Below are 26,552 nucleotides of genomic sequence, written 5' to 3'. Positions count from 1 at the left end.
ACGTTCTTTAGAGGTCTCGAAAGACTTAAGGATGTCCTGTAGATCCTTGTTGGAAGAAAGATCCAAGCCTCTGTGGCGGAAAACTGATGCCAACATACTTCTGTACCCTTTGATCGTAGGAGCCGAAAGAGATCTAACATTCCTAAGATGTAACAGGAAGTCAGCAACTTGGGTTACAGAGGTATTGGTAGAGGAAACTGCATTGGCTCTGCACCAGCTTCGGAAGACTTCCCACTTGGATTGATAGACTCTACGAGTGGAAATCCTCCTTGCTCTGGCAATCGCTCTGGCTGCCTCCTTCGAAAAGCCTCTAGCTCTAGAGAGTCTTTCGATAGTCTGAAGGCAGTCAGACGAAGAGCGTGGAGACTTGGGTGTACCTTCTTTACGTGTGGTTGACGTAGAAGGTCCACTCTTAGAGGGAGAGTCCTGGGAACGTCGACCAGCCATTGCAGTACCTCTGTGAACCATTCTCTTGCAGGCCAAAGGGGAGCAACCAACGTCAGCCGTGTCCCTTCGTGGGAGACGAACTTCTGAATAACTCTGTTGATGATCTTGAACGGCGGGAATGCATAAAGATCGAGATGGGACCAATCCAGCAGAAAAGCATCCACGTGAACTGCTGCCGGGTCTGGAATTGGGGAACAGTACAATGGGAGCCTCTTGGTCATGGAGGTGGCGAACAGATCTATCGTTGGCTGACCCCACAAGGTCCAAAGTCTGTTGCACACGTCCTTGTGAAGGGTCCATTCTGTGGGGATGACTTGACCCTTCCTGCTGAGGCGATCTGCCGAGACATTCATATTGCCCTGAATGAATCTCGTTACCAGCTTGAGGTTTAGACTTTTTGACCAAATGAGGAGGTCCCTTGCGATCTCGTATAGCTTCCTCGAATGAGTCCCTCCCTGCTTGGAGATGTATGCCAAGGCTGTGGTGTTGTCGGAGTTCACCTCCACCACCTTGTTTAGCAGGAGGGACTTGAAGTTCATTAAGGCCAGATGTACTGCCAACAACTCCTTGCAATTGATGTGAAGCGTTTCCTGTTCCTTGTTCCATGTCCCCGAGCATTCCTGTCCGTCCAAGGTCGCGCCCCAGCCCGAGTCTGATGCGTCCGAATAGAGATGAAGATTGGGGGTCTGAACAGCTAACGAGAGACCCTCCTTGAGAAGGATGTTGCTCTTCCACCACATGAGAGTAGTCTTCATCTCTTTGGTAACAGGAGTAGAGACCGCTTCGAGCGTCATATTCTTGTCCCAGTGAGCTGCTAGATGGAATTGAAGGGGGCGGAGGTGGAGTCTCCCTAACTCGGTGAACAGGGCTAACGATGACAGGGTCCCTGTTAGACTCATCCACTGTCTCACCGAGCATCTGTTCCTCTTCAGCATGCTCAGAATGCACTCTAGGGCTTGGTTGATTCTTGGGGCCGACGGAAAAGCCCGAAAAGCTTGACTCCGAATCTCCATTCCCAGGTAAACGATGGTTTGGGAAGGAATAAGCTGGGACTTTTCTAAGTTGACCAAAAGACCTAGTTCCTTGGTCAAGTCCAAAGTCCAATTGAGACTCTCCAGACAGCGACGACTTGTGGGGGCTCTTAACAGCCAGTCGTCTAAATAAAGGGAGGCTCTGATGTCCGCCAAGTGGAGGAATTTCGCAAGATTCCTCATCAGTCGCGTAAACACCATAGGTGCCGTGCTTAGGCCAAAACACAGGGCTTGGAATTGGTACACAACCTTTCCAAAAACGAATCTCAGAAAAGGTTGGGAGTCTGGATGAATGGGGACGTGAAAGTAAGCGTCTTTCAGATCCAACGAGACCATCCAGTCCTCCTGCCTGACCGCTGCTAGGACCGACTTCGTCGTCTCCATAGTGAACGTCTGCTTGGTGACATAAGCATTGAGCGCACTGACGTCCAGCACCGGTCTCCAACCTCCTGTCTTCTTGGCCACCAGAAAGAGACGGTTGTAGAAGCCCGGGGATTGATGATCCCGGACTATCACCACTGCCTCCTTCTGTAACAGGAGCGACACCTCTTGATGTAACGCTAGCCTCTTGTCCTTTTCCTTGTAGTTGGGAGAGAGGTTGATGGGAGAAGTGGTCAGAGGGGGATTGCGGCAGAATGGTATCTTGTAACCCTCCCTTAGCCACTTGACAGACTGGGCGTCTGCACCTCTTCTTTCCCAAGCTTGCCAGAAGATCTTGAGTCTGGCTCCTACAGCTGTCTGGAGAGGAGGAGAGTCAGTGTTTGCCTTTCGAAGACTTGATACCTTTCTTGGACCTGCCCCTGTGACCGTCTGGGCGGGTACCTCCTCGGTTGGGGGCTCTGCCACGAAAGGGCGGAATAAATCTAGTAGCAGGAGTATCAGCCACTGGGGTGCGGTAAGTTCTAGGAACTGAAGGAGCAACCTTAGCCTTCCGTGCTGAAGAGGCCACAAGATCATGCGTGTCCTTCTGAATGAGAGCCGCAGACAATTCCTTGATAAGATCCTCAGGAAACAGGAACTTAGAAAGAGGAGCAAAAAGTAACTGTGACCTTTGGCAAGAGGTGATACCAGTGGAAAGGAAGGAGCAAAGCTGTTCCCTTTTCTTGAGGACTCCCGATACAAACATAGAGGCCAGTTCGCCGGAACCATCGCGAATTGCTTTGTCCATACAGGACATGATCAGCATGGCCGAGTCTTTGTCAGATGGGGCAGTCTTCTTGCTCAAGGCCCCCAGGCACCAGTCGAGAAAATTAAAAATCTCAAAGGCGCGAAAGACTCCCTTCAAGAAGTGGTCCAGGTCAGAAAAGGTCCAGCAGACCTTAGAGCGTCTCATAGCCGACCTTCGTGGAGAGTCAACCAAACTTGAGAAGTCAGCCTGGGCAGAGGCAGGGACCCCCAAGCCTGGTTCCTCTCCTGTGGCATACCAGACGCCCGCCTTAGACGTCAGCTTAGGAGGTGGAAACATAAAAGACGTCTTTCCCAGTTGCTGCTTGGACTGCAACCAATCCCCTAACATTCTCAAAGCTCTCTTAGAAGATCTAGCGAAGACGAGCTTAGTGTAGGCAGACTTAACAGGTTGCATGCCTAGAGAGAACTCGGATGGAGGAGAGCGAGGGGTAGCAGAAACAAAGTGATCCGGGTAAAGTTCTCTGAACAGAGCCAGAACCTTGCGAAAGTCGATGGAGGGTGGCAATGACTTGGGTTCCTCCACGTCAGATGAAGGATCATCCAGGTGAGCAGCTTCATCCTCAGAAACCTCATCACCTGAGGGTTGAGAAGCGAGAGGTAAAGTTAAAGCGGTCTGCTGAATGGCTGAATCCTGAAGAGCGGGTGCATGCGCACTTGCGGATTCATCCTCAAGTCTCTGTTGAAGAGGATGAGGGCTGGTAATGACAAAGTCCTGAGGCTGGGATGAAGGAGGTTCTGCGGAGGTCTGAGGAGCAAGCGTGGTGAGAGGCGACTGTAGTAAAGCATGAGGCTCATGCTGCATAGACTGCGGTTCAAGTTGAATGGGAAGAGGCTCAAGCTGAGGAGAAAGTGGCAGATGCATGCGTTGAGGTGGCTGACTCATAGCATAAGGTTCCTGCCTCAAGAGTTGCGCTTGCCTCAAGGGTTGAGGTGGCTGCGCAGAGAGAGGCTCTTGACTCACGAGTTGAGGTTCTTGAGGTGCTTGCCTCGAGAGTTGAGGTTCTCGCCTCGAGGAAAGTGGAGGTGGTTGCTGCGAGAGTTGAGGTGGCTGCCTCAAGGATGGTAGAGGTTGTCGTACCTCAAGAGGTTGCTGCCTCGAGGGTGGTTGTAATGCAAGATACTCCTGCCTCAAGGGTAGAGGAGGTTGTAAGGCATAAGGCTCCTGCCCCCATTGTTGAGGAGGTTGCTGCGTGGTAAGAGGCTCCTGCCTCAAGGAAAGTGGAGGTTGCTGCACAGCGCTGGTATCTGGCAACTCCCAACGCGGCAGCTCACGCATGGAGGTAGCTTGCGGAACCTCAACCTCATACGTCTGGCAGATTGTACTGCGCAGAGGAGGAGGAGCGTTCGCAGGAGGAGGTGTATTAACCTTCTCTGCCTGAAACTCCCGCATCAAAACCGCAAGCTGCGACTGCATAGTCTGCAGCATAGCCATCTTAGGATCAACAGAAGTTGAGGTCTGTTGAGGCATAGCTTTAACAGAAGTTGAGGTCTGTTGAGGCAGCGCCTTACCTCTCTTAGGAGGCGTGCAGTCACCTGATGACTGCGGCGAGTCCGAGCTAGCCCAATGGCTACACCCTGGCTGTTGGACTCGCGCGGTCTGGACTTTACGCTTAAGAGGTCTTGAGGCCTGAGTCCAGCGTTTTCTCCCCGAAAAATCTTCTGCAGACGAGGATTTAAAGGGCTCAATCGTCTGAGAGTGGAAGTGACGATCTCTATAAGATACGCCCGCAACCACTGAGGATACTACTGTGCGCCGATCAAGGCCTGCCGAACCCTTTTGCCCTTCGACATTGCTTCTCCCCTGGGCTTGGGAGCTTGCAAGAGGTCCCGGACTGGGAGGACGACTGGCACGCACAGAAGTATCCTCACGCGCAACACTGACACTGACACTAGCACTAGGCACAGCACTGGCCCTACCACTTCCCACTGCACTTTTCACTTTAAGTTCCTTGACGTCTGCCAAAAGGAACTTGTGGTCACTCACTACCGACTCCACTTTATCACCTAAAGCCTGAATGGCACGTAAAACATCTGACATATCAGGCTGAGCACTAATAGTAGGTTCGGGGGTAGCCACTACAGGGGGAGGAAAAGGTTGAGGATCATGGGGGGAGGAATAAAGTAAAGAGCGAGCCGAACTCCTCCTAACTCTCTCTCTCTCTAACTTAGTGGTATATTTGAGGAATCGAATAAAATCAAGTTCCGAAAGTCCGGCACATTCCTCACATCGATCTTCCAACTGACAGGATTTTCCCCTACAGTCGGAACAAACGGTGTGAGGATCAACCGAGGCCTTCGGAAGCCGCCTAATACAAGTCCTACATCGTCTTTGGGGAGGAGCTTGAGAATGGTCGGACATCTTGAATCAGAGAACAGTCAAGGGGGATTCCAAATTAAAGCTAAAGATCGTTAAACCATAAATCAAAATTAATCCAAAAGCTATCTAAGCTAAGGGAAAAGCTTCCTGTATAGCGAAAGCTGAAATCTCAGAGCAATACTTCACCAAAACCGTGAACAAAGACTCCAAAATTATAAACGTATCCATGTAGGTCTTGCCGGAAGCACGACAGAGGAAAAATTGAGGTGGTGTCAACAAGAAGTACTGCAGTACCTGGCCACAGGTGGCGCTGGTGAGTACACCCCCCTCTTGTATAGCGATCGCTGGCGTATCCCGTCCGTAGAATTCTGTCGGGCAACGGAGTTGACAGCTACATGATTATCGGGTAAGATTAATATTGAAAAGTTCAAATTCAAAGGGATCCCGGAACATATAACTGGGGAGTAGATTATGAATTGGTCTGTGAACAGTCTTGGCCCATGTCTGGGAGACAATCCCTGGTGCCAAAGAGAAAGAGCAGTACAGTACTGTATAGCGTATCCCCCTATGGTGAACAAGTGTGGCCACGTGTCAGCTCGGATAAGTGATCAGAAGTTCAGAGTAGGGACCAGTCACTAACCAACTCAGCACAGCCCACAACGTGATAATGCACAGGACCGGTATAGAGCGGTGGAATCTCCTCTTTCAAACGTACTGAAGTACTAAGTGAAAGATAAGGGAATATAGCAGTATTCCATTGCCCAGGTAAATGGTGAAGATAGGTGCTCAGACTCATTGATCACTTAGCCTATGCTGTGATCAGTCTCATAAAGGACCATCCAACAACAGCCCCACGGGACATTAGCCCTGCCTGATTGGCTGTCAGACACGCATAATCATCCAGAGCCGTAAGTGATTGGCTGCAGCCATGGGTGATTGGCCATAGCTCTACGAGCATCAGCACTGTGTGATTAGTCATGGCCCAACAGGCCGCTGGCTCTAGGTGATCGATCATGGCCTCTGGGATCAGTACAACTGCACAGAAACAATGGCCCAGTGTTGTGCTAATCTATACAAGATTGGGTACTGGCTGGGACCCCTTTCTTCTCTCAAAAAAGATAAAAGAGAGCACTTAAAAGTCACAAAGGACTTCTTGTAATCATCCTTCTTGGACTTCAATTTTTCTTCTTCTGAGAAAAAATCCTTACAATCAGGAGAAGAGGAAGAGAAAGATAGCTTCACACAACAGCTTATCCTTACCCTCAATTGTCAGAAAACTACTCATCTGATATTGCTGTAAGCAGTTGTCACACTTGTACCGGTGTCCCCTTGCTAAGCAATCCTGAAGGTACCATTCAGTGAGAAATTTCTGTCATGGATAGAAGGGAACAACAGTAGCTGTTACCTCAAGGTCACAATCGCTAACCGACCGCACAAGTACTGGTTGACGTGTTAGCTCAGTTGTCTATGCTGTGATGGCTTGAGAAGTAGCGTAAACAATGTACTCATATCGATCTACCAACCGTAGTGCTGGAGATCGGTCCAAAATAGAACCTTAAACCTATAAATAATGAGACAGCACTACTTTCACAATACATTAGTCTCACTACTGCTAACTGACCCTGAATGTCCGAATTAATGCGCGAGATCCACGTTGGCACGAGTAGTGTGAACTATACTCATATCGGCCTATCCTACGGTGCTGGGGATCAGTCTGGTTAGGACCATTGACCCACAACAGATAAAACAGCGGTGGCTGTAACACCACGCTCACACTTGCTAACTGACCCAAAAGTTACTAGTCAATGAATGAGCTACGTACTGGCATTCGGTATTAGATTGAATGATATCCCTATCAGCATACTGTACAATCCTGGAGATCAGTCACAGTAGAACCGTTCACCTTCAACTGATGAAATTGTGGTGGCTGTAACACCAGGCTCACAATCGCTCACCCACCTCTAAATTACTGGTCGGTGTGTGAGTTCCTTACAACATAGGGCATATAACAGGGTAAGCAACAATTCTCCATATCAGGATAGGAATGATATAACTGGGCACATAAGTTCTCACCTTCCACTGGCCTACAGTATTGATATTTGGTCTGAGTTGAACGGTTCACCTGTTTCCGGTGCAACAGTGATAATTTTAAAACAAGTAAAGACACGCTTGACTGATTCCGAAACACTAGTTAATGGGTGTACTGTTACTCCCTCAAGAAAGAGGAGAGCAATCACTATAAGTCCCAAGCAATTTTTAGCAAAAGGCCCTCCCAGGAGATTAACTTCTTTGTTGTCATCTCCTCAAGGAAGAAATGTGCGACTAAGGAATGAAGGAGGTAGAAGAGTTAAGTAAGGAAGGAAGAGAGAGGATAGACTTTACTTCCCCTTGCCAACCACTCTTCCTTGCTGTTACAGAGGAGTCAAATCTGGGTGACCAATAATGACTGCAGTCCCTCTGAGAAAAAGCTACACAATATTTCTACACTGTAACATAAACTACATTTATAAACACCGGGGGTTTTGTCCCAAGGGGACCACATGGATCACTTACTGACACTACAATATGGGTGACTACCATCTGTTGAACACTATCTACATCAGGTGAGTTTGCCAGCCAAACAATTTTCACTATAGGACACAGGGCTGTGGAGTCGGTACCAAAACCTTTCGATTCCGACTGCAACTCCTCTCTTTTTTGTACCTACGACTCCGACTCCTTTATACAATATTTACTCCAAAATCAATTATACCCTATTAATTGCTAGAAATTTTTTTTTACTAGATGTTAGTATACTATCGACATGTCTGTGGTTAAGTAACTGCCTTTTTTCAATTATTGTCCTTTGTACAGTCCTAGTAAAATGAAACTGATAACAACACAGATTTAGGAAAAATAAACCCGTACTCTTATCAAACAAACGTATTATTAAGAAAGCCAGCTCCACCTTGGTAAACATTTTCAATATTCAATATTAAATGAAAACTGAAACTTCAAATTAATCTTTTATAATGGTATGAAGTCACTAGATAATTAAATAAATAAAATCACACATGAAAGAATGAAAATGAAAATATTAATGAACTCCTATGGAAGATTTAAACATTTGTTCTTTGGAACAAAATTGCCTGAGTCAGGTCTTCCTTTATTGAAGCCTTTAGATCTGATCTGATAATTTTCAGTGCAGAAAAGTCTTTTAACACTGACTTGGGTGGATGGCATTGCTGTTAGAGGTCTAGCTAGATCACGGATGATCTTTGGATAAGCTTGGATGGCTTCTTCTACTGTCACTTTCGTAGATCGATCAAACTTTTCTATTTCATTCAAAGCATCAGGGAAATCTTGTTTTAATTTCATTATCTTGGTGTCTGTTACTTCTTCACTTCGACGACACATGTGTTTGTTCTATTGGCTCACAATAGGAATCAAAGTCCACTTTTGCACCATCAGTGCTTTAATTTCTTTGGCTGGCAATTGAGGCGCCTCTGGTTCGTTAATTTCATAACAAAGCTGGCAGCTTTGACATGAGTGTTGCTAGTTCATAGAGTGCCTCTTTTCCTTAAGAATGTAGTTTCTTACATGCCATTTCATGTATCACACACGCATTCTTATATTCCACCATATTCACAAAATTTAAAATTTTACACATGGACCATCAACTTATGATAACATACTATATAATTTGCCATATAAATCTTGAAAATATACGATAAATGAGCAACTCGCAAGTTCAAGTCAGCTGATTCTCTTCTTTCGATAGTACGGTGCTCCCCTCGGTCCATCTTTATAAGTTCATCATATCGAACATAATCTAAGACATAATTACCATTAGATGCATGAGTGTTAGAATGTAATGAACTATTTTGACTGAAATGATAAAATCCCTTCTGATGGAAAGACACGTTTTTGCTAACATGAATGCGCTCGATTACATTTTGTTACTGTACACAATCTATTCTTTACTTCCCATTCCAGGGATTGATACAATCATTTGAGAAACAAAATTACAACAGACTAATTTTTATACTTCATTTCTTTATCACATCTCCCACTTCAATGGGTTAGAAAATTAAGCGATAGGATAAAAGTATCGGAAGTAATGTTATAATCATTGCGTAAACTCATACACCCACAATAACTCACCAAACAGAAAAAAAAAAGTTGTTTTGTTATGAATATTTGAATCAAATAGCAGTTGTTTTGCTTGCATATCGATCACCGTACAACAGTAAACAAAGTAGCATAAGACTGACATTTTGACATGCATACTCTTGTTCACTATGGAGAAAAGATAAAGAAAATATACTGCCAAATATAAACTAACATTTGTAAACGAAGGCGAGAAAACTAACAATATTCATAGCCACTATTCTGTTTGGAATCGGGGAAAAATGTGTAGGAAACTAAAGGAAACAAAGTTAAATTTAGTGGGAACCTATGAATTTGCAAATTGCATAAATGTAAAAGTCAGATTTTGAAGATAAAGTTAGTGTCTAAAAACAGAGAATATATATTTGGTATAACTCGATATAGTTAATAATTCCGTAAGCTCTAAAATCAAGCACCACAGAGCTAAAAAACATATATTAATATAAATTATTATGCATCGGCAACTTGAATGAAACTCCGGTTAACTTCTATGTGCAATTCAATTCAAAAGTAAACAAAATATGGGAGAAGTACTTTAAATAAAACTATTGATATTAGTTTGCTAATTGGAAGATGATAGATCAAGTAATAATTGTTACTTTAAAGAAATATGAAATATCCTTTGGTAGATTACCTTAATCAGCTGATTTGGAAAAATAAACAGTGGAAAAGATTATGTAACCATAAACAATGGGGAGGATTATAATTCGCTATGATTTTATTTGAAAATACGATACTAAAATGTGGATATTACATACATTATTATTGAATACAGTTAAGTAAAACATTAGTTTGATCAAAATCTGGTTTATTCAAAATATAGCTCTATGTTTTTACCAGAGTAAATGGATATACAGTTTGAACAACGACGTACCCTAGTCCAAGAGTGCATATGCTAATATTATATCTCGTGTATGATGCGATCCTATTAAATTTAGCTTCAAAATTAGTCTTTAAAACTTTGTATGTTACGCAAGTATATACAGTATTTGTGTTATAAAGCAATTCTGATCCGGTCGGAGTGTGAGTCGGAGTCAGGACAATTTTAACGACTCCGACTCCTCTGACTCAAAATTGCTTTGACTCCTCGACTCCGACCCTGACTCTGACTCTGACTCCACAGCCCTGATGTCATGTGGGTCAGGGGGTCACGTAGTCCAAATTTGGAAAGGCAGAGAAAAAATAACCATGAAATGAGATGAGCTACACTCTGAGTTCATCATCTTCCTGGAAGGAAGAGTGAGGACAATACCCTAAAGGGAGAAGGACTACTTACAATCACCCCTTCACAAAGGTATACTGTACAACACATTGGGGTTGTAAAGGTTTATATCCTCATAAGATCAAAATTCATATCACCACATGCTTACTTTTCAGTGTGCTTCAGCTTAAAACTGAAAGTTCTCACAAAAATAAAAAAGCAAACACTTATCACAAATGAATGTAAAAGAAGATCCAACAGCTGTGAGAGGAGCATGGTACAATTGTAACTGTTATGGCCAAATGTAAAAGTGGCTATTCAGTGATAGGCAGGTGGGTGGACCTTCTCCCTTGCACCGCCTGTCACTAACCAATTATCTTGTTACTGATTCAATGGCCATTTCAGTACCACTGAAGATATATCCATATTTTCATGGACAAATGGTATGTATACGCAAAGGAACCGATTTGTATTAACACTGAATTACTACAACTACTGTATTAAAAAAATAATTTCATTTTATCAAGAAAAGCTTCTATAAATTCAATTATACTTAAAAACTTATAATTTTTTTTAGTACTATTCTGTATTAGGAAAAATATTAATTTTCTTGGATCTTAGAGAGAAAGCATATTAACTCTTCAAATACCATATGATCAAGGGGAACTAAAAAATTTCATGAAATAGTAGTAAACTAGTTATCAAAACCCATTTTCTGAGAGTATGACTAAATCATAGTCTACACAAAGTAATTACTATCTCCTTGATATGCTTCTGTACACTTGCCTGCAAAGAGATCACTACCTTGTTCGAAATGTTTTGCTCAAACGGTTATCAGCTATTTTCTTTATTATATCGTACACATTTTACTTTTCCTCTTGGGAATATTTCTAAAATGATATATACAATGATTTAATTTCTTTTCACAATAAAAATCATAGTCATATTTACATAATTCAAGAAAAACAAGAAACAACATGAAACATTATAAAACTTTTTGTACATTTAGGGACGTGAACAAATTAGAGTCTATAGTAAATTGTAAGACATGAAATTATTTTTCATTTAATTCTTATATGTTCACTTATATTTATTATCATTATCTTTAATTAATTTGATACAGTTTTTTCATATAATTTAGTTAAAAGTCTACAGTACCTTTTTTACATCAAAATATCCATCATCATTATAGTTTTTACTTTGAACGATTCTGTAACTATTATGTCACCGGATTGATGTAAAAAAGGTGATAACTAATAACCCAGTCAGCTGATTAAGTGAAACAAAGTTAAGTTTTTATACATTATTATAGATCATAATAGAAAAGAGCACAATTCTCTAGTATTGCGCAGTTCCATCATAAATATGCACAAGACCAACATACAATGATGCCTCGCAACACGAAATTAATTGGTTCCGTAAAGGCTTTCGTGAAGTGATTTTTTCGTGTAGCGAGTTTCCTTTTACATGTAAATACTGTAGCCAAATTTGTTCCAGACCCTAGAAAAACACCACATTAAATGATTATAAAAAGGATATTCGCCACTAAACAGTACTAAATATATGAAAAGTACTGTATTTTGATCATTTAATAATAAATCAATAATAATATTCTGCAAAATGTTATTTTCCTTAGTAAAATAAATATTTGAATATACTTACCCGATGATCATATAGCTGTCAGCTCTGCTGCCCGACAGAAAAACCTACGGGCGGAATACGCCAGCGATCGCTATACAGGTGGGGGTGTACATCAACAGCGCCATCTGTCAAGTAGGTACTCAAGTACTCGATGTCAACAAAGAGCCAATTTTCTCCTCTGTCCACTGTGTCTCTATTGGGGAGGATGGGTGGGTCCTTTAATTTATGATCATCGGGTAAGTATATTCAAAAATTTATTTTACTAAGGAAAATAACAATTTTCAATATTAAACTTACCCGATGATCATATAGCTGATTCACACCCAGGGGGGTGGGTAGAGACCAGCATTACATGTTGACATTATATGAGCTAAGTATTCCGTATTTCATTTTAGCAGTTATTCAAAATAACAAACATAAAATAAATAAGTACCTGGTAAGGAAGTCGACTTGAACAATTACTCTGCCTTTTTAAGTACGTCTTCCTTACTGAGCCTCGCGATCCTCATAGGATGCTGAGCGACTCCTAGGAGCTGAAGTATGAAGGGTTGCAACCCATACTAAAGGTCCTCATCAAAACCTCTAATCTAGGCGCTTCTCAAGAAATGACTTTGACCACCCGCCAAATCAAGTAGGATGCGAAAGGCTTCTTAGCCTTCCGGACAACCCAAAACAATAATAACATTTCAAGAGACAGATTAAAAAGGTTATGGAATTAGGGAATTGTAGTGGTGGAGCCCTCACCACTACTGCACTCGTTGCTACGAATGGTCCCAGAGTGTAGCAGTTCTCGTAAAGAGACTGGACATTCTTAAGATAAAAGACGCGAACACTGATTTGCTTTTCCAATAGGTTGCGTCGAATATACTTTGCAGAGATCTATTTTGTTTAAAGGCCACGGAAGTTGCGACAGCTCTAACTTCGTGTGTCCTTACCTTCAGCCAAGCTTGGTCTTCCTCATTCAGATGGGAATGAGCTTCTCGTATTAACAGTCTGATAAAATAGGATAAAGAATTCTCTGACAAAGGCAAAGATGGATTCTTAACTGAACACCATAAAGCTTCAGACGGGCCTCGTAAAGGTTTTTAAATAGAACTTAAGAGCTCTTACAGGACATAATACTCTTTCTAGTTCATTTCAAACCATGCGATAAGTTTGGAATATCGAACGATATTGGTCAAGGCCGAGAAGGCAGCTCGTGTTTGGCTAGAAAACCAAGTTGTAGAACATGTAGCCGTTTCGGATGAGAATCCGATGTTCTTGCTGAAGGCATGAATCTCACTGACTCTTTTAGCTGTGGTTAAGCATATCAGGATAGGAGTCTTAAAGGTGAGATCTTTCAGGGAGGCTGATTGAAGCGGTTCGAACCTGTCTGACATAAGGAATCTTAGTACCACGTCTAAATTCCAACCAGGTGTAACCAAACGACGCTCCTTCGTGGTCTCAAAAGACTTAAGGAGGTCTTGTAGATCTTTATTGTTGGAAAGATCTAAGCCTCTGTGACGGAAGACTGATGCCAACATGCTTCTGTAACCCTTGATAGTGGGAGCTGAAAGAGATCGTTCTTTCCTCAGATATAAGAGAAAGTCAGCTATTTGAGTTACAGAGGTACTGGTCGAGGATACGGATACTGACTTGCACCAGTTTCGGAAGATTTCCCACTTCGATTGGTAGATTCTAAGGGTGGATGTTCTCCTTGCTCTAGCAAACGCTCTGGTTGCCTCCTTCGAAAAGCCTCTAGCTCTCGAGAGTCTTTCGATAATCTGAGGGCAGTCAGACGAAGAGCGTGGAGGCCTTGGTGTACCTTCTTTACGCGTGGCTGACGTAGAAGGTCCACCCTTAGGGGAAGTGTTCTGGGAACGTCTACTAGCCATCGAAGTACCTCGGTGAGTTATTCTCTCGCGGGCCAGAGGGAAGCAACTAGCGTCAACCTTGTCCCTTCGTGAGAGGCGAACTTCTGCAGTACCTTGTTGACAATCTTGAACGGAGGGAATGCATATAGATCTAGATGTGACCAATCTAGTAGAAAGGCATCTAGATGAACTACTGCTGGGTCCGGGATAGGTGAGCAAACTATTGGGAGCCTCTTGGTCATCGAGGTTGCGAAGAGATCTATGGTTGGCTGGCCCCAGGTGGCCCAAAGTCTCTTGCATACATCCTTGTGGAGGGTCCAATCTGTTGGAATTATTTGTCCCTTCCTACTGAGACAATCTGCTATGACATTCAAGTTGCCTTGGATGAACCTCGTTACTAGTGAAAAGTCTAGACCTGTTGACCAGGTGAGGAGGTTCCTTGCGATCTCGTACCATGTCAGAGAGTAGGTCCCTCCTTGCTTGGAGATGTACGTCAAAGCCGGGTGTTGTCCGAGTTCACCTCCACCACTTTGCCTTGAAGGAGAGACCTGAAGCTTTCCAGGTCAGACGTACTGCCAGTAGCTTCTTGCAGTTGAAATGCATTGTCCTTTGACTCGAGTTCCAAATCCCGAGCATTCCCTACCGCCTAATGTCGCACCCCAGCCTACGTCCGATGCGTCCGAGAAGAGAACGTGGTTGGGAGTCTGAACAGACAGGGGAAGACCCTTTCTAAGGTTGATAAAGTCCTTTTACCAAGTCAGACCAGACTTTAACTTTCCGGAAACCGGGATCGAGACCGCTTCTAGCGTCTTGTCCTTTTTCCAGTGAAAAGCTAGATGATACAGAAAAGGACGGAGGTGTAGTCTTCCAAGTGACACAAAAGAACCACGGATGACAGTGTCCTTACCAGACTCATCCACAGCCTGACAGGGCAGCGTTCCTTCTTCAGCATCTTCTGGATGGATAGCAGGGCTGGGGGTTGATCGTCTAGTTCAGCAACGTCCTCATCAGAGGGTTCCTTATCCGAAACTGATGAGGAAACGGCAACGGAGTGGGCAACGTCTGACTCGCTGAATCCGGTCGCACTGGTGGATGTGTGACGGAGCCGGACGCAATATCATGGTACTGCTGCACAGTCTGTGAACTGTCAACCATGGGAACGCGAGGAAGTACAGCGTCAACCCGAAACTGTCTAGACTGTCTGGGTTGTGCAGTCAACACCCTACCGGGTTGCTGAGGTTGACACACTGCGTCACAACAAGTCACCTCTGCTGGTTGTTGAACGTCTTCCTAGTGACACACCTCAACAACCACCTCCGAGCGTCGCTTAACGTCAAAGTGCGACTGGCAACCCACACTGGGTCACATCGGTGGAGGAACCACCTCAACTGGCGGACGCGAGAAGGATACCTCAGTGTCAACAGGGCGCACAACCAACCGGTAGGAAGGTTGTTGGCCAGAAGGTTCTTCTCCGTAAAAAGTCCTCTATCAAGGACACAAGCTTGGACTGCATGTCTTGCAGCAAAGCCCATTAGGGTCTACGGGAGCAGGTGTGGCAACAGACGGGGTTAGCGACTGAAGCGGAACCATTTACCATCCCTGGAAGCCTTGTTATGCTTTAATTAAAGTCCATAGGAGGCTAAGCAGCTTAAGGCTCCTCTCCAAATGACAGAGTCCTCAAAGGAATATCAGTAGGAGGGAGAACAGCACTTTCTCATCTACAGGAACCTTGTCCGAGAAAAGCTAGGTTATCTCAGTGAGGGTCTCACTGGTGCATAAGCAGCAGACCAGAAGGCAACGTTATGTAACTGCTTGACAGTCTGTGAACTGTCAAAAACTGAACTGTCAACCACAACAGGTGCGTGAGGACATACAGCACTGGTGCATTAGCAGCAGACCAGAAGGCAACGTTATGTAACTGCCTGACAGTCTGTGAACTGTCAAAAAACTGAACTGTCAACCACAACAGGTGAGGACATACAGCACTGGTGCATTAGTAGCAGACCAGAAGGCAACGTCATGTAACTGCTTGACAGTCTGAGAGCTGGCAACAACCAAAGCGGAGTGGTGGTGCATGGTGGGGACTGCCGTGGGTTGCGGAGACTGACGCATCGCGTCAAAACACGGCAGCTTGACTCCACCTTCCCACTGCTGATGCGGTAGCTCACGCATGTCAACGGAGGGTGCCGCACGTCGGCTAACGTCAACATGCGTCTGGCAGGGTCGACTGCGCATCGGTGGTGGAGCTCTCCGCAGCCGGAGTGTGGGAGCAGGCAGCCTCAGCGTGAGCTGGGCGCACAACCGTGGCAGGATGTAGGCTAACGGGAGCAGTGTCAACCTTCTCCGCACGAAACTCCTGCATAACCGCAGCTAACTGAGTCTGCATAGACTGCAGTAAAGACCACTTAGGGTCTACAAAAGCGGCAACAGACGGAGCTACTGTCCGTTGTGACTGAGGGTCTAAAACAGCGGGTGCGGCAACAGACGGAGTTACTGCCTGTTGCGGTACCACCTTGCCTCTCTTGGGAGGTGTGCAGTCGTCGGATGACTGCAGCGAGTCCGAACTGACCCAGTGGCTACACCTGGGCCGTTGGACTTGCGCGGAAGGGACCGACTTGCACTTAAAAAGCTGCGAGATGTGGTCCATGGTTTCTTACGAGAAACCTCTTCCGCAGACGAGGAATAAATGGGCTCTCTCGTCTTTGTGTGGGTGGGGCGATCTTGGGTAGATACGCCCGAAACCACGGAGGGAAAACGTCTGTTCGTTGATCAAGGCCTGAGGAACCCATAAGTCGTTCGACATTACTTCTCCCCTGGGCTTGGGAGCTTGTAAGAGGTCCCGGACTAGGTGAACGACTGGCACGAACAGACGAACCCTCGGACGCAACACTGTAACACTTTGCGCATATCACTTTATCACTTTGATTTTCTGTTTTGCACTTATTTCACTGAAATCGAAACTTTTACTGATTTCTACCTGAAACACGCAATCCTATCCTTCATTAAAAGGTAGTAATTGCGAAAACAGTCGTATAATGCAACAGAAAACATATATAAAGATAAAGAATTCAGTGGCTGGGAAAGAGACTAAACACTAGATCAAATAAACTATGTTTACAATCTCTCACCGCACATAGCCTGGGAACAAGAATAAAACCCTAGAAACGTTTTACCTTCTTCCCCTACAGCGACTAGGGAGGAGAGTAAAAACGAGAACAACGTTACCCGCTTGAACGAAACGTTTATTCTCCTCTCTCTCCCTCCGTCTCTATCTCTCTCTCTCTTTCTCTCTTGATTTCGCACCTGAGAGAAGAGCCCAATTATATATCGTTAAAACATGTTATTAGCTAAAGGAAAAAAACTGAAAGGTTTTCCAAATAAAAGTTCCTTTAATTTAGAATTTAAACCATTTAAGCTAAGAAAGAATGAACGAAACGCCAGAATCGGTTTACTCTTACTGCAAAGTGAAACCGTGATACACTCTCTCTCTATCGTAACGATAGAGCGCATGTTGAACGTTCTGAACGTCAACAACTGCGTAGACTAAAAAACTAAACGTTAGTTCATCTTTGAAAACAATACGAGACTATCAAAGAAATTCTTTCATAAAACATTAAAATTTAAAAAGTATTAAATTCTTTAAAGGTTAAATACGATATAACGGGCTCAATGTTAATTAACTTCGGTTCCAAGTTAGGACCGCCTACTATCAGGAAAGGTCGCATATAAACAAACATAAAAATTTATTTTTTATATGTTTATAATAAATGGAAAGTTAATCGAAGAGGCCTATAAAGGCGGAGAGATATAAAATAAATAGATCTATAACGTGTTAAGCAAAATTACCAAAAACCTAAACACACTTCCGTCGGCCATTTAAAAGTGAAAGAGAGTCCATACTCTCTTCGTCACCATAATTAAATCTATCCAAAACGAGTTCAAGTTTTGAAATGAAGATAAAACCCCTGCATAGCGAAAGCTCAAAACTGGAATAGTGTACTTCACCAAATCGTTGTGAAAACAAATCCATTTAGTAACGGCGTATTTAGTAGGTCTTGCCAGTGGCACGACAGAGAGAAAATTGGTTCTTTGTTGACATCGAGTACTTGAGTACCTACTTGACAGATGGCGCTGTTGATGTACACCCCCACCTGTATAGCGATCGCTGGCGTATTCCGCCCGTAGGTTTTTCTGTCGGGCAGCAGAGCTGACAGCTATATGATCATCGGGTAAGTTTAATATTGAAAAAGAAGTGTTTAATTAGAGCAAACAGTAAAAATAAAGTACTGTAACAAAAATGTGGAACCATACCCTTGGAGCGAGGTGATGTCCGAGGACGAAGTGGGGGGCGGTAGAGGAGGATGAAAACGGCGGAAAACGTTTACGTACAAGTGACAGAAAACGTAAATACTTAACTTTACAAATGACAGAAAACATCAACAATTAATTTTAGGAAACATCTACAAATGGCAGGAAATATTAACACTTAACTTTACGATAAACTTGAAATAAAATTTCTTTTTATTTTCCTTTTTCTATTTTTTTTTACTTTACATTTTCTATTTTCTAAGTTTAATTACACTACGTATTTTCTTCATCACTGCCACTTTTGTTTCTTAGCTGGCGCTTGGTCTGCTTCTACCAAAGGCCTCTTACTAAAATATTCGTCCAAAAAAGCTTGTTTCTGCCTGCTTCTTAAAATTTTCCTAAGCACACTTAACCACATGCCAGCCTCGTATTTCTTGATTATTTCCATCTTCAACTCCATGGAAAACATCATCCTCTTCTTTCCCTTGACATCAGCGACTTTCTTGGGACCCATGGCTAATGATGTATCGTAAGTATCACACACGATAACAGTACGTATTGTAAAATTGTTACAAAAGCAAAATCACAAACACTAAGTCAATGCGTACGATACCGTTGCTGGAACGAGAAGAAATAGGAACGCTGATGCGTAGATGCACGATGGGATACAGTACAGTAGATGACGACCAATAGGAGAGCAGGATCTCATGGTGGTAACTAGCATCCGAGTGGGGAGATAACCAATGGGAACACAGGAGGATGGTAGCGAGTTTACGGGCTGACGGCGTGCAAATTTTAAAATCCGTCTCGGATACGGTCTGGCTACGGCTCCGTACTGCCTTTCGTTGTCCGAAACATTTTTCGTGATCCGAGTTATAAAGTTCTTCGCATCTCTTTTCGTGAAGTGAAAATTTCGTAAGCCGATTCTTTTGTAGCTAGAGGTTTGATTGTAACAAAAACAAATATAGCATGACTATTAAACACACACAAAAAACAGTACTGTATATCAATGGATGAATAGGGAAGCTGAATTGAGAACTGTGAACCAAATGCAGGGGCAAGATAGACCGACACTCACTACCCAGGGAGAAGACGAATTAATTGTCGATTTTGCTCGTAGTCATCCATTACCTAACACAAAATTGATCTAAAGGGAACTAGATCTTCATGTTCCAACAGATACTATCTGAAGAAGATTACATAGAGATGCCATTCACCCCTTCAAACCAGAAAGTAGACTTCCCGACATTTGCAAAAAAAAAAAGACACCTATAAATCAGTATTGTATACAGTACTCTTGCATCAATACACTTCAATGCTTTTGTGTATCTCCCACTGACTTTTCATTAAAAACAAAAAAATGCAAATGAATAATACCAGAGTGCTTACTTTCCAAAACGTATCATGCTGAAAATGATATTTTGATTATAAAATAAATTTTTGAATATACTTACCCGGTGAATATATAATAGCTGACGTCTCCGACGGCTCGACAGATTCCAAAAACTCGCGAGCGATCGCCATGAAGGTTGCGGGTGTGCCCACCAGCGCCGACTATCGGCCAGATACCGCATATACATGTAAACAGCCTCAGTTCTTCTCATTCCGCTGGGTCTCTATCGGGGAGGAAGGGAGGGCCTATAATTTATATATTCACTGGGTAAGTATATTCAAAAATTTATTTTATAATCAAAATATCATTTTTAAATATTAAACTTAGCCAATGAATATATAATAGCTGATTCACACCCATGGTGGTGGGTAGAGACCAGTATTAATACAATATAGGCGTATATGCTTAGAGTTTTTGACAGTTATATCATAACAAAACCCAAATAAATATAGGTACCTGGTAAGGAAGCTGACTCTGACGATTACTCTGCCTTGTTAGTCCGCTTTCCTCACGAAGCCCAGCCATCCTCTTAGGATGCTGAAAGACTCCCAGGAGCTGAAGTATCCAGGGCGACAACCCATACAACAGGACCTCATCAAAACCCTTAATCTGGGCGCTCTCAAGAAATGACATTTGACCACCCGCCAAATCAAAAAGGATGCGAAAGGCTTCTTAGCATTCCGTACAACCCAATTAAAAACATTTCAAGAGAAGATTAAAAGGATATTGGAATTAAGGGAATGTAGTGGTAGAACCCTCACCCACTACTGCACTCGCTGCAACGAATGGACCCAGTGTGTAGCAGTCCTCATAAAGAGTCTGGACGTCTTTTAAGTAAAATGAAGCGAACACCGACTTGCTCCTCCAAAAGGTCGTGTCCATAATACTTCGTAGAGATCTGTTTTGCTTAAAGGCCACGGAAGTTGCTATAGCTCTTACTTCGTGCGTCTTGACCTTAAGCAAGCAACGATCTTTTTCACTCAAATGAGAATGAGCCTCTCGGATTAAAAATCTAATAAAATACGATAAAGCATTTTTAGACATAGGCAATGATGGCTTCTTAACTGAGCACCACAAGGCCTCAGATCCACCTCGTAAGGATTTTGTACGAGCTAAATAAAACTTAAGAGCTCTGACTGGACACAGTGCTCTTTCAAGCTCGTTGCCTTCGATCTCTGACAGGCAAGGTATATCAAACGACTTAGGCCAAGGACGAGAAGGCAGTTCATTTTTGGCCAAGAAACCAAACTGAAGTGAACATGTGGCTTTATCTGTAGAAAAGCCGATGTTCCTACTGAAGGCATGGATCTCACTGACCCTTTTAGCCGAAGCCAAGCACACTAAGAAAAGCGTCTTGAGGGTGAGATCCTTCAGGGAGGCTGAATGTAATGGCTCAAACCTGTCGGACATTAGGAACCTTAGGACCACGTCTAAGTTCCATCCAGGAGTTGCCATACAAGGCTCCTTAGAGGTCTCGAAGGACTTAAGGAGATCTTGGAGATCTTTATTATTGGACAGATCTAAGCCTCTATGTCTGAACACAGACGCCAACATGCTCCTGTAGCCCTTAATAGTGGGCGCTGAGAGGGAGCGAACATTTCTCAGATGTAGGAGAAAGTCTGCAATTTGGGCTACAGAGGTACTGGAAGAGGAAATGGATGATGACTTGCACCAGTCTCTAAAGACTTCCCACTTCGACTGGTAGACCTTGATGGTAGATGCTCTCCTAGCTCTCGCAATCGCTCTGGCTGCCTCCTTCGAAAATCCTCGAGCTCTTGAGAGTCTTTCGATAGTCTGAAGGCAGTCAGACGAAGCGCGGGGAGGCTTTGATGAAGACTCCTTACGTGGGGCTGCCGTAAGAGATCCATCCTTAAAGGTAGACTCCTTGGAACGTCTACCAGCCATTGAAGTACCTCTGTGAACCACTCTCTCGCGGGCCAGAGTGGAGCAACCAATGTCAACCTGGTCCCTTCGTGAGAGGTGAACTTCTGCAGCACCTTGTCTAGGATCTTGAAAGGTGGAAAGGCATAAACGTCCAGGTGAGACCAGTCCAGCAGGAAAGCGTCTATGTGGGCTGCCTCTGGATCTGGAACTGGAAAGCAGTAAGTCGAGAGCCTCTTTGTCAGAGAGAGTCGCAAAAAGATCTATGGTGGGTTGACCCCATGTCATCCATAGCTTCTCGCACACAGTCTTATGCAACGTCCACTCCATGGAGATGACTTGTCCTCTTCTGCTGAGGCCGTCCGCCAAGACATTCATTTTCCTTGCACAAATCTCGCCAAAGGAGAGATGTTACATGCCTTCCAGACTGTCCAGTGGAGCTCCCTAACCCAAATCCGATGCATCTGAAAACAACACATGGTTTGGGTTCTTGATCGCAAGAGAAAGACCTTCTCGAAGTCTGATGTTGCTGTCCCACCAAGTCAGACATGTCTAGACTGAGTTGGAGATTGGGAAAGAGATACTCACTAAGCCCTTCTCCTTGTTCCAATGGTTTAGGTGAAATTGGAAAGGGCATAGGTTGAGTCTCCCCAGAGAGATAAACTACTTCAGCGATGAAAGAGTTCCCACGAGGCTAGTTCAAACTCTTACAGAGCAACTGTTTTTCTCTTGCAAGTGAAGGACTTTTAACAGAGCTTGTTCCATTCTTGCGGGAGACGAAAAGGCCCGAAAAATCAGACACTGTATCTCCATTCCCAAATAAAGAATAGTCTGGGATGGGGTACTGTAAGTTACGACTTCTCTACGTTCACTATGAGACCTAGCTCCTTGGTTAGGTCTAATGTCCATTAGAGGCTCTCCAGACAGCGATATAATGACGACGCCCTGATTAGCCAGTCGTCAAAATAAAGGGAGGCTCTGAATCCTCAAAAAATGTAGAAAGCTTGCTACCTTTTGCAATGGCCTTGTAAAAACAAGAGGAGCAGGAATGAGGTCGGAGTACAGTGCTTGACATTGGTACATTACTTTCCCGTCCACATACCTCAGATGTAGTTGAAAGTTTGGATGAATCGGGATGTGGAAGTATGCATCCTGAAGGTCGAGAGAGACCATCCAGTCGCCTTCCCTTAATGCTGCCAAGACAGATTTGGTAGTCTTCATCGTGAAGTTTGTCTTGACAATGAACACATTGAGCGCACTTACATCTTAAGTACTCCTACAGTGAACGTGGCTGCCAGATCATTGGAGCCATCCCTGATAGCCTTGTTCCTGCAGAGAACGTGGCTGTCAGATCATTGGAGCCATCCCTGATAGCCTTGTTCATGCATGACATAATTGTACAGCAAAACTTCAAACGCTCGAAAAACTCCTAACAGGAGATGGTCTAGCTCTGAAGCCGACCATAAAATCTTGGAGCGTCTCATGGCCAGGCGACGGGGAGAGTCTATGAGGCTTGAGAAGTCTCCCTGGGCAGAGGCAGGAACTCCCAAGCCGAGAACTTCTCCCGTGTCATACCAGACGCTCGCTCTATAAGCCAGTTTAAAAGGAGGGAAAGCAAAGGCTGTCTCCCCCAAACTCCTCCTGGTGATCAACCAGTCGCCTAGCAAACGTAAAGCTCTCTTAGAAGAGCGAGAGAGCACTAGCTTAGAAAACAACGGCTTCGAAGTAGCTAGGCCTAGTGTAACTCTGACGAAGGCGAACGAGGAGCAGCAGTTACAAAATGGTCTGGACAAAGATCCTTAAAAATCAGCATGATTTTTTTAAAGTCCATAGAGGGCTGAGCCGCTTTAGGCTCCTCTCCGTCTGACAAAGTCCCCAAAGGAATATCAGTAGGAGGGGGATCAGCAACTTCCTCATCTGAAGGAACCTCGTCCGACAATTGCCGAGTCTCATGAAAAGGAGAGACCTGCCGCGGTGGCAATGCTTGACAAGCAAAGTCCACACGCAAAGGAGCAGCAGTAGCAGTCAAGGAAGCGACGTCATGTCGCTGCTGAAAGGACTGACCAGCAACAACAACAGGAGTTGATGGACGCTCGACGTCACGTCGAGACTGCCTTGACTGCCTAGACTGAGCAGTCAAAACAACCCTTGACTGCGGTGCTTGACGCTCAACGTCAAAACAAGGCAACTGAGCTGGTTGGCGAACGTCCTGAACGTCAACACGAGACTGCGGCAGCGGCTGAACGTCAACACGAGGCTGCGGCAGCGGCTGAAAGTCAACACGGGACTGCAGCGAGTGAGGATCCAAGTCACGTGACTGACGTGACAAACTACCGACATCACGTTTCATAACGTCAAAAGGACGAGTAAATGCTCGTTTGGGCGGCTGACGGCCAGAGTCTCGTTTAGCGTAACGGCGACTCGAAAGCGAAGGTTCATCGTGAACCTGCTCAACGTCATACTTCTCCATAAGGGAGGCAAGCTTAGTCTGCATGTCCTGCAGGACAACCCATTTAGGATCAACGGGAGTCGGAACGGGCCGAGACGACGGAAACGTCTGTGTTGGCAAAACATTGCCTTTACCGCGACCCTCGGACCCCGTGTTACGCTTGCATTTAATAGGCGAACCGTCTTACGACGACTGCAAAGGGTCAGAGCTGTCCCCATGGCTACAGCCAGGACGCTGGACCTGTCCTGAAGGGACTGACTTCCGCTTTAAGGGTCTAGAAACTTTGCTCCAAGGTTTCTTTTGCGAGAAGCCTTCGGATGACGAGGAGAAAAAAAGCCTCGCTCGTCTTATGGTAGGGGCGATCTTGACGAGACACACCCGATACCACAGAGGGAACGTCTGTTCGTTGGTTAAAGCCTCTCGTCCCCTTAAGTCCTACGACATTACTTCTCCCTGGTGCAGGGGAGCCTGAAAGAGGTCTCGGACTAGGTGAACGACAAGCACGAACAGACGAACCCTCGGTCGCAACACTAAAAACACTTTGCGCACTTATCACTTTATCACTACGATTTTCTGTTTTTTGCACTTACTTCACTGATATCGTATTTTTCAATAATTTCACATTAGGCATGAATAAAACTGATTTCTACCTGAAGCACGCAATTCTCCCTTACATCAAAAGGTTATACAGTACTGTAATTGCGAAATGAGTCGTATAATGTAAGCACATTAGTACATGCAAAAATCAGTAAACATATATATCGAATAAAACGGAAATATATAAAGTTAAAAAGGATCAGTGACTGGGGAGGAGACTAAACACTAGTTCATTAAAGACTACGTTTTCAATCTCTCACCGTACAGTGCCTTGGGACGAGAATAAAAACTAAAAACGTTTTATCCTTTCTCCCCGTACAGAGACTTGGGACGAGAGTAAAAAACTGAATCGAGAACAACGTTACTCGCTCCCAAACTCCTTACTTGGGACGAGAATAAAGATCGGATCGTTCTCTCTTCCTCTCTCTCTCTCCGTCTCTCTCTCTCTCTCTCTTGTCACACAGAAGAGAATTGCCCACTCACCCTTCGTCAATAAACAGGTTATTTGACCAAAGGAAAAAACTGAAAGGACTAAGAAATTGAAAATTAACAAGTTCCTTTAAATTAGTATTTAAAACACTTCAGTTTGAAAGAGGAATGAACAAAACGTCAAAATCGATTTACTCTTTCTGCAAAGTGAAACCGTGATTCTCTCTTTCTCTATCGTAACGATAGAGCGCAAACTGCGTAGCATAAATAAACCAAACGTTAGTTCATCTTTGAAAAAAACAGCACGAAGAATATTCAAAGAAAATCTTTCATAAAATATTTTCTAAAAAATATTCATTTCATAACTCTTACAGAGCAAATGATTTAAACTTAACGAAAATAAAAGTTGAATGGGCTCAACGTTGTTTAACTTCGGTTTCCAAGTTAGGACCGCCTACATCTCGGAGGTAAAGGCCGCATATAAACAAAACATAAAATTTATCTTGATGTTCAGTATAAATGGAAAGCTAATCGAAGAGGCCTAATAAAGGCGGGTGAGATATAAAATATATAGAGGAAAATCTATAATTATCAACAATAATTTATAACGTGATAAAATAATTGCTAAAAGCCTAAAACACACTTCCGTACACTAAGGGAAGGGTCGGCCATCTTTACTCTATGGAAAAAACCAGAGATAAAAAAGCAAGGGCAAAACACTTTTACTCTCCTTTCAAAAGCATTTCTTTTGAGGATAGTATTGAATAATCCAACACGGCGAAAGCAATAAAACCAAAACCAAGTACTTCACCAATTCGGTAGAAAACTCGAGGTCATAATAGCGAGTGGAATCGACTTGTCGATGAAACCAACAGAGAAGAACTGAGGCTGTTTACATGTATATGCGGTATCTGGCCGATAGTCGGCGCTGGTGGGCACACCCGCAACCTTCATGGCGATCGCTCGCGAGTTTTTGGAATCTGTCGAGCCGTCGGAGACGTCAGCTATTATATATTCACCGGCTAAGTTTAATATTTAAAATTGTGTTTTCATTTCTTTTAAATGACATTGTAAAAGGCACTCAAGAATGCTATCTTAAACAAAAAATCTTTAATTCCATGACTGAACATTAACACTGCATGAACATTTCTAAATGTTCAAACCCTTGAATGCAACATACAACTGTAGACATAATTATTACCTTTTCTTCAACAAGGGTCTTGTAGATCTTGTTAAGATCATTTTCCAAAATGGCAGTATTCAATAGAAGGTGGAACACAGACATCGAAGAATACTGCATATCATTTACAGCCTAAAAGTAAAAACACAATTAAAGACATACTGTATAACAAAAATTAGGCAATGTATTTCATATATATTGAACATTCAATATTTTAGAAAGAGTTGGAAAATTTTTGTAAAAAGAGTAAGTAATATTTTCCAAAACTGCAAACACTTTCTAAAGTTGGCTTCTATGCTATAAAAAATAAATAATCAATACCTGTAATTTACACTCTTTGAAGACTTCCAAGATAAAATGTAGATATGAAAGTAAATGAAAATCTTCTCCATTAAGCATTCACACAAGCTAAAATTCTTTCAAAACCTTATTTCTATCTAAGGATGTTCCCATAATTTGAGCCTTTATTAATAATTCTAATATTCCTA

General features: G+C 43.5%; 1 protein-coding gene across 1 annotated transcript in view; it reads right to left on the bottom strand.

The window, feature by feature from the left end:
- Positions 1-26,552, bottom strand: part of Strump (WASH complex subunit strump) — a 191,819-nt gene that overhangs the window by 80,422 nt on the left and 84,845 nt on the right. Inside the window, exon 9 of the mRNA XM_068372566.1 lies at positions 26,086-26,196. Coding sequence (XP_068228667.1) covers positions 26,086-26,196 — 111 coding nt within the window. The remainder of the gene's footprint in view (positions 1-26,085; positions 26,197-26,552) is intronic.

Source organism: Palaemon carinicauda, chromosome 4 (assembly GCF_036898095.1).
Source record: "Palaemon carinicauda isolate YSFRI2023 chromosome 4, ASM3689809v2, whole genome shotgun sequence".
Classification (NCBI taxonomy): domain Eukaryota; kingdom Metazoa; phylum Arthropoda; class Malacostraca; order Decapoda; family Palaemonidae; genus Palaemon; species Palaemon carinicauda.
This window is presented reverse-complemented; position numbering and strand designations above follow the sequence as displayed.